Source organism: Columba livia, chromosome 5 (genome assembly GCF_036013475.1).
Source record: "Columba livia isolate bColLiv1 breed racing homer chromosome 5, bColLiv1.pat.W.v2, whole genome shotgun sequence".
Taxonomy (NCBI): Eukaryota; Metazoa; Chordata; class Aves; order Columbiformes; family Columbidae; genus Columba; species Columba livia.
In genome coordinates this window covers 41889224-41904391 of record NC_088606.1, presented here as the reverse complement: position 1 = coordinate 41904391, position 15168 = coordinate 41889224, and the positions used below count along the sequence as shown (strand labels likewise).

At 40.7% G+C, this 15168-nt stretch overlaps 1 protein-coding gene across 2 annotated transcripts in view; it reads right to left on the bottom strand.

Moving 5' to 3' along the window:
• The window catches only part of LOC102096178 (transmembrane protein 263-like), a 205112-nt gene that overhangs the window by 176939 nt on the left and 13005 nt on the right, over positions 1-15168 (bottom strand). For both annotated transcript variants that reach the window (XM_065064629.1, XM_065064628.1), the window contains exon 2: positions 13700-13790. Coding sequence is in view for 1 of the 2 variants with exons in the window: in XM_065064628.1 (XP_064920700.1) it covers positions 13700-13790 (91 nt within the window). In the remaining variant the exon portion in view is untranslated. The remainder of the gene's footprint in view (positions 1-13699; positions 13791-15168) is intronic.

Here is a 15168-nt window from a genome sequence, read left to right as displayed (position 1 = left end):
GCAGAATATAACTGCCTCTTCTAAAGGACTAGACATTACTACTTTCAAGGACATGTGACAGAACACTCACACAAAACAACTTCAGCATACAAGGATGATGACAGCTGAAGAAGCTACAGGTAGAAGGAATGTATTTGCAAGCAAAAATCCATGAAATTGTGTTATGTCAAAAAGGACAAGAGTGGCATTGGGGGCAAAAGGGAAAATGGTCTTCACCGCCTTTTTTTTTTTTTACCATCTTTGAATTATTTCAAGCAAAGCCACAGTTACTCCTCTGCAATGTGATTTGAGAAGATTTCAGACAGCAGAGGAAATTCATGACTCAAGTTTCATACAATTGAGTAACCTTCCCCCCATCCTACTGTTACACATACATCATGCACATGTTAGAGTGCAAGACTGAAAAGGAAAATATTTCTTCAGATAACTTTGTGGCTGATGGCACTCTGCTCCTGACACTGTGGCAAATGGAGTCTACCACAGCATACTCATCTGTATTGAGAGAGAAATTATTCCTGCCCATCAGTCACAGAATGGATGAGGTACAGAATCCATTCCCATGATGAATAAATCAGAGTTAAAAAAGGTCAGAATGTCTTCAGTGTCTGCTGGGGACAAACCTCATTTAAGGTTATTATATTCTTGTCAAAATCTTGACTGGAGTCAGTTTACCTACCTCTTTCTTCCTTTTCCATATTTCCTCCCTTCTTTTCCTGAAGTCACTCAGATTTGCACGTATTTACTGCTTTACTTTTTAGCATCATTTTGTTTTCTCTGTCTAAGTGGGGTATCTTCCCTTGTTACAATGAAGATAGCTTTAAGCTCAAAGAGTGTCCACTCTAAACTTAGCACTAGCAATGGAAAAATACATGGGGTGAGACTCACCCCTCAAAACCACAATTTAGAGAGTGTGAAACTCCCAGTTGTCCAACAAGATATTGATTCCTACATCTGGAGGGCTGGATGTCTGAAAGGAAAAATCTGACCACAGTTTTTAGCAACAAGAGCTAGATCTGCAGTTTAAAGTTATTGCACAACTCAAAGACTATCCTTTCCCTATTTATCAGTTGTAATATATCCCAGGTACTCCAAGTAGGGTTGAAGGTTGTTTCCCTGTCAACTCATCACTCATAGATCTCTTTTCCAGTGTAGCAGAGAGATGTAATTTAGCTCAAGTGACCATCTGAGAACAAGAGCTTGTTCAGGACAACCTGAGGGCAGAGGATGGTTAGCTTCTGTGAACTAAAAGCTTTCTCATGATCTCCAATCAAACCTATAACTGCTAATGAACTCCAACCAGGTCCTTCTGAGAGGCTGTCAAAATATTTTTTTCCAAGCTGTCCTCGCAGGACCCTCCTTATCTCCATCTGAAGTCCTGAATTTTTTTGTGCTACAGTAAAAAGAGAACTCAGGTGAAAAACCACTCCGCTCTTTTACTTCAAAAACACTTTTAGCCAGAAGCTACTATAAATTCATAGATCATTTACAAGAAGTGCTGATATATCATGGAGACTCCAACTACTTGGAAACACACTTATTTTTTCTGTACTTTAAGCATCTTTACAGACTTCCGACTGTAATTCGTGACAGAAGCAGGAAAACATGTATGTGTGTCTCCTCCCAGCAGTTCATGTGCTGCTGCTGTTTTCCCTCTACTCCAGTCACATTCCATGATCTGCAAGCATAAACTTTGCTCCTCTGGAAAAAAAAAAAAAAAAAAAAAATCATTCCAAACAAAAGGACTAAAATCTCAACTTGGGAATTAGCAGGTACATTTAAAGATTTTTTTTCCCTTGCACCTGCCTCAAAGGAAAAAAAAAAAGCACATACTGTTGTTCAAGAATAACAAGATAGCTTTATACAAAGGACAGCTTACCCCTTCCCCAAAACACACTCTAACAGATCCTCACAAAGTCAATAATCAATCAAGGAGCTACTCTGCTTTAGGAATAAATCAGCAGGCAAACAGGAAGAAAAACTTTCGGCTGCAGGGCTCACAAAAATGACAATGGCCCCACCATAGCCACAGGAGCAACCCCCAGTCACCCCCATCAGGGACCGGGGGGTGCCCACCTTTCTGCACCTCTCCCCATGGTCCTCCCTTCCAAGGGGAGCTGACTGGATCCTCCAAGGCCACCCAACCCCAGGCTATGCCACATGATGCATATTAGATGTTCCAGACAAGAGGATTTCTGTGTTTTTACAAGCACTGCCAATCTGTCTGGAAACAGGTCAGAGGGTACATTTGCTTTTAAGTGGAATTGAAAGTGCCCACAGAATCAGCAGAAGGTTTCCTGTTACCCTGTGAGGCACACTTTGGGTCTGAAAATAAAGCAAACGTTACCAAGACTTCAACAACAGCTATTGTGCATGCTACAGTATTCAATTCTTTGAATATTTAGTACCCATGACCCTAGTTTCACACCCGGGTATTACTTCCTTGAAATACACCCTGCTACTGACCAGGAAACATGAAATGGTTTGCACACCAAGGTTCCCAACAAGAAAGGGAAGGTTGAAAACCTTACAATAAAGAGGAGAATGAAGAGGGGACTAGACGGAAGCTTTGCTAACTCCTCAGGGTTGTGGTTTGGTTTCGCTTTTTTCAAATTCATTAATTATAAAATAAGAAAGTCCAGATACACTCTTTTGTCCTGGAATTTAAACTCATGGAAACAGCAAATGTAAGGTAGCAATATCAAAAACCACCACTCTATTACTCTCATCATATCTGTCATCAGAGGCTGAGGCCAGAGCTGGGCCCGCTGATGGAGGCCTTGGCCAGCCCTGAGCAGCCCTCTGCTCGGCTCTCTGCACCTTCTCTGCTCCTGGGAAGCGGGAGAACGGAAAATCCCCATGGCTGGGGAGCATCTGCATTCCAGGTGGCGGGAACACGGTGCTGCTGCGAGGTGCCGATAACCGCTGAAGAGCAGCAGCAATCACCGCACAGCAGTCCGCTCAAACAGCGCAACTCTAATTTGCCATTTGCCACTCCCACATTTTGTCAGGAGCATTTTAACTGCACAAGACAGCTGAAGAACATGTTTAAAAATAAATAGTCATGAATACAGTACTGAAGTCAAAAGTTGGCAATGCCAGACCTGCACTGAAGCCGGTAAGGCCTGTCCCGGCTGAGTCTCGCCAGGGAGGCTCCTCTGGCTCTGGCTCCTCCCTGTGCTGCACTTGGCACTCAGCTTCTCAATTTAGTTTTAAGTGTTTGTTTTTAATCGCACATGTCAGCATGCCGGGTGGTTAACTTACAATGTGTCACACAAAACAAGAACAAGCCTCCCAGTTAATCAAATACCAACAAAACGTCTCATGTCATATTAATGATACTTGGATCGGAGCCAGGAGGAGCAAGTTTGAAAGCCAAGATCCCTCTGCTTTCCTCACTATCTTAATTACTGTGCTACACTGAAGTTGCTAGAAATATGGGCCTCCTATATGCTATCACTAAAGAGGTTTTTAATGATACATCTCTCTTCCTCACTGCAATCACAAGGAAGCCAGGAGAGCCCCACAGCACATACCGGACCCGAAACCTGCCCCTCTGGTTCCACACAAGCTCACGTGCTACAGACCCTGTTCAGCTGCAGAACCCATCCTCAGTCTGAGGTCCACGGGAATGATGTGAATGTTACTCACCGTGGTGATATCCCTGGCTTTCTCCAGAAAGAGGTGCTTTCTCTTTGGGTGCTCTGCTGCTTTTGTGTGAGGAACCACACACAGCCAAGCAAAACCGGCAACGTGGAGCCAGCACTGCGTGTGGGAACGTCACTTTCAGTAGCTGCATGGACACATGTTAAGCTTAAACCAGTGACCAAACCATATTGTAATTACAGCTGGGTTCAGCTGATCACAATCTTAAGTGCCTGCAGATTCCACAGGAAACAGATTTCTTTACATAGTGTAAAGGAGATTTTCAGGCAATATTCAGACTTGGCAAATGTGGGGTTTTTTTCCTTTTTCAACATAAAGATACAAGATCCATAGACTGGAAGCACTTACCCAGTTCCCTGACTAAACAAGTCAAATATTTAGAGCAAAAACAACAGCCCTCAAGATGCTAGGAACAAAACACTGCAATAATGGCAACAATAACATTCTCAAGCTGTAAAAACACTAAACGAAACTAGCAGCTTCAATTTGCATTTCCCAAAGTGAGCCCTAACTTTAACATATTGTAATAACATTGTATTAAATCTTGCCGGTTTTGTTCTTTGGCTTTTGGAGGGATGAGTGAGAGGCTTTGGGCACTTTATACAATCACGCTTTCCAGTACTGAATACATACAAATGGCTGGGTTGACCAAAGAGCATGACTTCACATAATTAGCTAGAATTATTCCAATTTTCTATTCAATATATATTGTAACTTTCTAGGAGAAAATAAACAAATAAAAAATAAAATCCAGAACACTCCACCACCCACAAATCTCTGGAGAAGTCTGCAGAGGAGGGGGTGAAGGAAACAAACAACAATCTTGGACTTCCAACTTCTGCATAGGGCAGAACCTTTATGATTATTATTTTTGCTACATCTTTACAATAAAATTTAAGTTCCAGAAAGGTAAAAACAGTAGAAATCAATCACTAGTTTATTTCTTAGAGTCTTAAAAGATAAGCAGGTGTTTCAGTGAATGGCTCACACAGCTACACTGTAAACTTTTCATCTCCTGCCAACCTCTTCAACTCCTCTCACTTCTTCCAAAGATCAGGTCTCAGGTGATAGAAAATAAAGTTTTTTATAACTCAAGACTATAAATCTATCCTTCCTACTGTAAGAAGATTCCAATACATTCTTTTAACAATCCCAGATCCTAAGATCCTCTAAAAATTCACAGAAATATCATGGTCAAATTTTTAGCACTACTTGCAAACTGGATATAATATTTTATACGAAGAACATTTATGTTATTTTCTTTTCGATATGATCTGAAAAAGTCACTGATTTTTCATAACACAAGACTCAAAAATATAAAGCCATCTGGATTTTTTTCAGCAGGTATATCCTACTGATTATTATAATACATACTTTTGGCAAAAACTAAAAAAAGTAGCACGTTAATGGTACAGAGAGGGCATAACAAAGAAGACAGGAGTAAACACAAAGTTTAGCCTTTGCTGAACTCTTTGTGACCAGGCAAGTGTCAGCCAGACAGAAAAAGGACAGATCTCCCAAAATATGCCAAAGAAGTATATTACAATGGCTTGAGAATCCTCCACATTAATAAGGAACATGCATTGGTCTTAACTGTGATCAGAAAATAAAATGAGACAGAAAACTCCACATACACATACTAGTGCAAGACTGTTCTCTATAAAAACCTATACTAGAGGCCCACCTAATTTCAAAGTACTTGAAAATTCTCTTTTTCTATAATACTATTAATACCCAAAGGGCAAGAAAATTGGCACAAGAACCCTCACTTTTACAGTTTATCCCGAAGTTCATACAGAGCTTTGAAAAGAAACTTGTTCTTCAGAATAAGATTGGTTTTGTGATCCAAAGTGATCAGTACAGGAGAGGCCAGGCTGGCGCAGCAACACTGGTAATCAACATTGTGGCTCAGATTCTTCATATACAGCTGAAATCCAAACAGGCAGCCAGGGCGAGACTACAGATGTTTATGAAATGTTAACTGGGCATTTCTCTCAGTTCTGAGGCAGAATTAACAGCCTCATGTACCAACCTTATGATTTAATTGCCCGCTATAATACTCTGATAGTTTAGCAGTTCAAGACATCATCATTGTTAACACACTGATTTACCGATTCAATTTCACTCCTGACCTGGATTTACTGCATTGCTCATTCTTATTTAGTACTTCAGACTGGAGCTGTAAGTGAGATTTGCTTGCCTCTTTTTTCAGTCTATTAGGAATAAGTAAGAACCGCTTTCTTTTTCACCTTTAGAACGGGGACTGATAAGTACCAGTCCAAATGTTTCATTGAAAAACAATTGCCTGCATCTCTGTGTTAATATCTTTGCTCCTCAAAATGAAAAATACATTGTAAAAGAATATACTCCTGCATTCTTAATTACACGTGTCTCTAATCAGCACACAAACAGTGACAGATGTCTGCCATTTCAGCCAGGTAATAAGATACATTGCTTTCATTCATGAGACAGATTCCTGTCACCCCTGCAGTTTGAAAACCTATTGCTAGAATAAAACACACTCACTAGTAATTGATAAAGATGTATCTTCTGACAGAGGCTTCCCACTGGCCCTTCACCCTGAAATGTCTTTACATTTGGACAATGCACATTACTTACAGTTACTGTGCCAAGGCAAATGGCAAAACTATTGTTGCCCCATTTTGCGTGCAAACACCCTCAGGGAAAACCAGATGGTTATCGACTCACTGCGCAACGTTATTGTATTAACAAGACCCACCGATAAGAGCGCTTCCACACTTAAGTTACGAGAACGGTTCTTCTGGAATCCGCCAGGCACTTGGAGGCTATTTATGCTGCCATTAACAGCATATGCTGCGAACACACACAACACTTAGTGACAGAATGATTTGCAGGGTGTGGAGTAGGGTAGAGAAAAGGGACGCTGAGCTGTCACAGTAACATCTCATTATATCATATGAAAATAGTGAAGAGGAAAGAACAGGGCAGAGGGAGAAGTGGAATAAAAACAATTTAAATAACTTCCATGCTGTTTCTAGGAGACCACATAACATAGCCGCTGAATGGAAGATGCTCATTGTCAGTAGAGGGCATATGGCAGCAGTAATGCAGACGAGATGGGGGGAGTGAAAGAGGACAAAAGGGGTACACACAGACACTGGTTGGGTATCATTCTCATTTCAGATTGCTGATTTCCCCCAGAGAACAAAATTAAAGAAAGGACAAGAAGCCAATATAGATACTGGAGAATTTAAACAAAGAAGAATCTGAGGTTTTACTAAAACAATGACGATAATAAACAGAAACACAGTATTAGAACTTGAATAGATGCGAAAGTGTTTTACAGCTCTACTAAAAATATTAAGGTAGAATTTGTGCGGAAGACTGAGCTGACACTCCAGGTCATTTCTTTTTGCAAGAACAAGAACTGTTTTGGCCAACATAAGATTACGGCTGCACAGAATCTGTGCTTTAAAAAGAGACAGATGATACTGAAATGTTGCTCTTCAGCCTCAGGCCATTTACAGAAGCAGCTCAGGAAATGTTTTTACAGATGAGAGGACACGCCAGGTACATAAAGTCCCAGGTCCAAAGAACAGACAGCCTCACTGCTAATTTCTTTCTCTGCTTTTTAAGAAACCTGCCTTTCTATTTCAAGTTATCTGACAAGTCCAATCACCTCTTTGAGGACTCAAAAGAGAAAAAAAAAAAAAAAAAGCCTGACAAGTTATATATCAGGCAAAGTTTTGTATTATTTATACATTACGATCATATTTTCTGCTTCCATTTTCAAGTATCTCCTACCTCTAAAAGCTTAAAAAGTTACAATTCACTTTTCCACCATCCTCATTTATAAATAAGAACAATCTTTTCTGTTTCATACACAAAGAACACTATGGCTCAAGGAAGGCCAAACTACTCAACTAGCACCACAGTACAAGTCAACAGTAGAGCCAGGAACGGATTATAACCGACCCAGTTCCCAGTCTTTTGCTTTAGTTATAAGACCACAGAAATGCAGACGTGAATCCAGGCTGAGAACATTGCCAATTGGCCATTAGATAAAAAAAGCAGATCATTTAAAGAGCTCCTCTGTAGAAGGATTAGACTGTTGGCCCTCACAAGGTAGCACACTGAAGAGCAATTTGACTTGTGAAAGCAGAACAGGGCTTAGCAGACAGCAGTTCTGCGCTGTCAACCCAGAACTTATTGAAGATACTAGTCCTGTATACTACATAAGCATGTATGTAGCACAACCCTAAGTGCCACCAGCAACCTTTAAGAAAATTACTTTATACAAGAAAGAGCCACAGTTTTAATTACAGAACACTGAAAGGAAACAGAGTTACTACTAACTGCATCATTTTCCAAGGTGATTTCTTTGTGGTTATTTGGATATAGGCAGTCTGGAGGCAAACATACTAAAAGTCACTTGCACCAAGACAATGCAAAACACAGTGCAGCTTGAGTTTGCAGCATTTAAATCTTGGTATGGCACTTAGTGCAGCAAACATTTGACCCAACAATAAAACTCTGTCTCTGATGGAGAATATTCTCTGTAAAGAATACTTCAAGCAAACTAATTGGAAAAGTGCCACACATTCATCAAAACTGGATCTGTTTCTATGAATGTACCTTTTCAAAGTTAGACACCTATATCACCGACTTGAATTCAAGGTCTTGCACCTCAGATGAAATGCCTAAAACAGTTGTGTTCTTCTGGCACCTGCTGGCTTGAAGAAATTTTCATGTTCTTGTAGGAAAATACCCCAACATTACGACGGTATAAAGTTAGAAGTCTAATTAATTTCAGAAATTTCAAATGCATGGTAGTACCTCCACTGAAATGCAACCATACTTCTTTTTGAGTCAAGAGTTGTACAGATAAAACATCCAGGTAAAACACTTGTATCCAAAGACAACCCTAAATGAAAGATCCACAAACTCCCACAAACTTCGGATTAGAGATTCCCAGACTGTGGATAAGGAGTCCTAAAGCTTCCCACAGAAGTATGCAATATACTTTTATCTTGCAGAAGACATAAAACAGCAAAGGCTATATGCCTCCATAGAGACAGATTATAAGTCTCACACAAGATACTATGTTCTAAATTGGTGCAAATCATCTGATTTACAGTAACTATCTGTGTGTGCTCTTTACCCACAGCATGTGTAAAACAATTTGAATTAGGACCATCACAGTTATTTGGAAAGTAAATTTCCCAAGATTTGTTATATACTGCAGAGCTGCTAAGACCCATTGCTTTTAATAAAGCTTTACTCCACAAGGCCCAATCTGTCTGCAACAAAGAAGAAACATCTCTGCTAGGTCTGAAAATTGCAGAAGAGAAAGCAGACGGTTCAGACACAAGGCTCACACTCATCGCCAAATTGGTCATGGTAGGTTGGCTGATAAAATTTTAATCCTTAATATTTAAAGATCATGGAAGAAAGAACTGGTTTGTAAACTCCCAAGAGTGGCTACTGCCATTAGCTAGTGACAGAGCCTTTCAATCAGACCATACCAACTTGCTCTAAGCTTTAGTATACTCAGTACCAGTTAGCAACATAGGGCCAAAAGAAACTGCAGCCATACCCCAGTTTCTACCAAATATGCATTCCCAAAACATGTAACATTTAGCAGTTTGATGGAGTAAAGCTACTTTTCCCATAAGAATTAGTATAAAAGGTGAAGACTATATGCAGGACCTTCAGAAAGATACTTTAAACACACAGAGATAGTACCTATAAGGCAGAGCATCACAGAATGGTTTAGGTTGGGAAGGACCTCTAGAGATCAGTCATCTGGTCCAACTTCCCTGCTCAAACATGGTCACTTTAATCAGGCTACACAAGACCATGTCCAGACAGCTTTTTAGTATTTCCAAGGTAGGAGACTAAACAACCTCTCTGGGCAACCCATTCCAGTGCTTGGTCACTCCCACCGTGAATAAGTGTTTCCTTAGCTTCAGCTGTGTTTCAGTTCATGTATACACTGATAAGTTCCCACCTGATCCTCCTCTAGGCTGAATAGTCCCAGTTCTCTCAGCCTTTCCTCATAGGAGAGATGCTCCAGTCTCTTAATTGTCTTTGTGGCCCTTTGCTGGGCTCTTTCCAGTATGTTCATGTCTGTCTCATACTGGGGAATCCAGAACTGGACACAGTACTCCAGGTGTGGCCTCACCAGTGCTGAATATAGGGGACAGATCACTCCCCTCAATGCACTGGAAGCAGGATGAAGAAGCAGGAATAAGGTCAGGGTCACTGATTCATCAAATACAAGAGATCAAGATCTGAGTTGTCCAGCAAAGCAGATGCTGGTGTTTCATAACTTATCATGCTACAGAAGATTTAATCACCATCAGATTTCATTGCCATCACCTTCCTTGGGTAATTCAATGGAAAATAACAGAAAAGCAACGCAATTATAACAATTAACAGTGCACTGTATTAAGTGATCACCAACAGAACTCGGAAATGGCGAATAAAGAAGCAGCAACAGCTATAGCAAGGTGTTGCTGTACTTGGGTAACTGAATCTGGTTCTCTCACTATGATCAGAGCGTGATTTAACAGCAATCGTTCAAGATCACCAAGAATCTACCTGTAAGTAGCTCAGTGCTCAAACACACGGTGACACAGAGCAGCCGTGCTGAATCCTTGCAAAGAGGAGAGCATTTCAAACCATTTAAAACAGAGTTGCTCCTCTCCAGAGATCACTGTCCTTCACTGGTGGTGGTAATTCTGCACACACAGCCTTCCCTGAGAAGTGTGGAGCACACTAGCCTCAGCAGCACTCCAAATGCTAATTAATACTGCTCCCGCATGCTTGCCTAAGTGGGGGGGAGGGGGGAAAGAAAAAGTATGTTAACAAGATCAAAAAGAAAGGACAGATGAAGGGAGAGTAAAATATAAAAGTGTGGCTTGAGCAGATGAATCATGGAGCTGAGAGATAAAATATCATTTGGGGATAAACAGCCTTCCTGCGGCAGGAAGTGTGGAAAGCTTCCCTGGTAATGTCACAAAGTAGCTTACGGGCAAGGAGTTAATAGGTTTAAATACTTTCTCCGGCTGCCCGGATTGTGCGCAGGCGGTGTTCGAACCCCGCTCCTGCCGCCGGAGCGCGGGCAGCGCCGGAGCGGGGACGACGCGCCGCGAGGGGCATTGCCGGGCCTGCAGCGCCCCCCCGCGGCCGCAGCGGGGCACCTCCCGCCGCCCGCCCGCGCTCCACGGGCACAGACACCGCTCGGGACGGCCCGCGGCTCACCCACCGGGTTTGGCTTCCCCGCTTCAGGACGGGACACGGTGCACCAATGCCACTGATAACAGCGCGTCTCCATTACAAAATAAAAAGCCTTTTTTGACATCCAGTATCACTTAGAGGATCTTACATCAGCTGTACTTATTTACTCTTTTGGCTTACTTAAATATAAAAAACTCTAACTTTGACAGTAGATAAAATAAATGGATTCACATCACACACAGATACTAGCCTCTGCCTTGGTTACCTTTCAGGGATTTCCTGGCTAACCTCCTTTTTAAACCACAAAACTTTCTCTTGTTTCAAATATTGGTAGGCTGCCACACCACACCCAAAACCAATGCTCACTATACTTTACTACTTGTTACCCACACAGTCACTTCTTTAATTTAGTTATGTAAAATTGCCCCTTTATTTGCAGAAGTCCATATGCAACACTGTTCAGAAAGATGACGATCCCTGAAGGGTAACCTCTTTTTTTTTTTTTTTTTACTGCAATATTTATAGAGCACAGTGCTTCCAATTCCCCTCCTTTGAGGAGGGGAGTAAATATGCAGGGCAAGCTAGAAAACGAAGCCACTGTGATGCAATCTGGTGAAATAATGGATTGTGTTAGAAAGAGACAGACTCTGGAGAGCTTCCCATCCCTTACGCACTCATTACCAGAAGGCGAGCAGACACAGTCTCCAATTCATAGATCCCAGGAAACAAAAGTGCAGCAGTCATGACAACATGGTTCATTTACTTGTTGCAAAGCATTTGATTTAACTAGGAAAGTTCTATCAGAAGAAAACAGAAATCAGTAGTAGAGCAACAATAAGACGACAGTACTTAATGACATTTAATAGTAAAAGAACTTCAGAGATCTGTTTCTTTCATGGGGTATTTGTAATCACTCCTGCATCTACATGATTGAAGACTCCTGTTACCGAGCTCCACTAATACACTGAGCTGTAAGTTCAGCATCATCCTGACAGCCCTTTTTCAGCAGCAATTTTTCCATCTCTTCTCCCAAGCAAACTCTAGGTTCAGTTGTGCTCTCAGTATCCCTTCTATTTTGTTAATGTCACCGTAAATTTTAAAAGTACATACTGAGCTCAGACTTTAAAAGAACTCACAGTATCTACTGTAGCATTGCTTAACCACACCAGCTCAACTGTTAAAAGTTCTTTTTCCTCACATCAGAAAAATCACCATCTCCAGAGCACATACTACTCCTAGACCTCGCAACAAGACACAGAAGTGGAATATTAATACTGACATTTTTCATCCTCGTTCAAACCAGCAGGGTTGCAAGCAGAAGCAAATACTTTCAATTACAAAAATTTGGCTTGCAAAAATACTTAGCCACATTTTTAAAAACCCTTTCTGATTACACAATTCAAAGCCATTGTCTACAATCTAAGACTATTCCTGATAAACTGATGAGACAAGATGATCTCCTGTGTTTTACATTCCAGGATACGGTCCCTAGGCTCATGTAATCATCAGCTCAAGCTAGTAACCAGAATCCTTACTTCAACAATGCATTGTCATTACATGCTGACTTGGCATTACTTACAAAGGAAAAGGCTTAGAGAAAAAAAATTAAAAATATCAAGATTACCTCATATATATATATATATATATCTTACAACATCTTCCACATTTATTTCCTTCTGAATTTACAGTAGCTACAAAAAAAGAAACCTGCTTTTCACTTACCTCTATATACTGTAATTGCCAACATGGAGTATATGAAATGGTAGAACAGGAAATCACAACTTAATGGGAAAACGCTAACAAGATGCTCAACAAGAGGATATAGAGCAGCAAATTCCTAAAACCATCTACTTCGTTCATATTCCCTTTAAGTACGGCTGTCAATATAGATGCTGTATCAGCATCTTATTCTCTTAAAGGAAAAATATAAAACGCACTCCTGTTTCCCAGAGACATGACATGGTATTTTAACAGTAAGTTGCTAATAAGAATCTCAGCACTCTCTGCATTCTTTAAGCCATCCACAATGATTATGAGTGATTGTGTTTTAAAAGTCACTGAACTGCAGACAAAGCTCAAAATGTATTATCACTTGCAGCAATGTTAGCAGCTTCTATTCAAACGAAAGCAACACTTAATTTTGTGGCAATGTCTGCAACAATGTCTGCAACATCTACACAGTGGGAAAAATCCGTTCCCTGTATAAATCCAGGGCATGTCATTGAAAACAAGGATTTAATTAAAACTGGCATTTTTGAGCCTCCTGCTGCCTGACAGCGTCCCACTGCCTCCTCCTCAGATGGCTAAACTGGCTTCCAAAAGAGATGGCAGAAAGAAACAAAATCACTAGAATACCTGACTTTGGCAAGTCTCTGCTGGGGACAATTTCAACAGCAGGATGCTGCAGTGAGAGGTATGGAAAGAATAGATGACTACTTAGGAAGTCTTCCCTAATGAAGGCTCAAAACATCACAAACAAGACAGCAGAAAAGTAATTTTGTTCCTAGGCCTACAGACAGGATGATCAAGCAGGACAATTTTAATCAGAAACCATATTGTCAAAAAGAATGCAGAACAATGTCCACACCTCAGTGGGTGCAGCTTTCCTTGAATGCAAAAGTAGGCTTAGGGGCTGGCTAGACCGCTGGCTGGGAGGCCGGCTCAGCTGTCAGCACTGACAAGGCTTTATACTTCTCAGAAAACAGACAGACATAGGCTCTCAAGTCATATGGATAACCAAATAAGTCATCTTTGGCCAGAACACTTTTCCCGATTTAATGCAAAGAGTTTATATTGACTGCTAGTATTGTACCTTCGGGAGGCTCTTCCCGCAGATGAGGCGGCAGTTCTTCACTTGTTGTCTCAATTTCATCTTCCACCATCTGTGTTTCTAAGCTGGGTCCCTGCAGAACAGAACAGCAAGAGAAGGTAAATTGGAGAAAGTTCAGAAATGAACCACAGAAATAATTACAGGATTAGACAATATGCCAGGCACTAAGGACACAATGAGCTATTTCACTTCAGTTGATGTAAAAGAAAGCTGCTGGGAGATTTGTTTGCAGTAGAATTACTTAAAGGAAGGGAGAAGGAAAAAAATAAAAAAGATTCTTCAAGCTAGCAAGAAAAGTTACAAGGGTCTGAGTACACTAGAAATCAGAAACTAAACAGTGCAGCACAATTTCTAAATTACTATTTCTAAAACACAGAATGAAATAATAAATTCAAATCCTTATTTACCAAGGGTGGCAGCAGATTCACCATCACTTGGAATTTTCAGGAAAAATTCCAATCTTTTATTTGTCTTACCAAGACTAGATTCTGAAATGTCTGTGGCCTGTTCAATACAGAAGAAGATCAGTATGGGTTATACTAATGGTCCCACATCTCATTTTTCAAAGGAAGACAAAGCAAACTTGTTGACAATATTGTAACCCATCCAGGTGCACTGACTATGTAGCTTGCCCCGGCATCCCGTACTTGCATTTGTGCCTGCACATGTAACATGCTTAATTAAACACTCCTGAAAAACTACCAGATTGCCCTCCAAAGTTTTATGTTTCCACTTCCCAGCCCTCAAGACCTTGCAAATAGCCTGCAATGTTACTGCCAAAGGATGTGAGCAGAGTTATCAGAATTAGAGACTTAGAGAGCATTTACGTGTATTTAAGGCCACTGAACTCACTTTGCACACACTATTTTCATGACTTTTGGAGCTATAAAAGTGTAGTTGCTTTTTCAGTTTCAAACTATCAAAGAAAAAAAGACACTGTCTGTTCCTCTTCCCTCTAAAAAAAAAAATTAAAAAAAACACAAAAAAACAACAACAAAAAAAACTTAACCAATTTTCTTCTTTTACAATACTAGTACAGTCAAGAGTGAAATCAGAAATTAGCAGTCATTAGGAAACAAGGCTTTTGCACACTTTGAAAACATGAATGGGTTTGTAGTCTGAACTATCTGAAAACATTCATTAACATATGCATCTGGAAGGTTACAGAGGCCAGCCTAAACACTGGCACAGCAACAGCTTGCAAAAGGCTCATAGCATTAAAGCTGCAGTATTTATTTTCATACTTTCCAAACTCCGTGACTGCAAAGTTGCCCACTTGCACACTTCCTCTGTTTCCTCATTTTGCACATTATAAAGAGTAGCACACTTGTAAAATTTCTTCCTTTGCACAAGTAGCTTACATTTTCACCATTCCCCAATGGACATGAAAACAAGTAGTACCACCACATTGGCAAGAGCCTGACCACGGGCTAAAACAGGACACCCAGGTG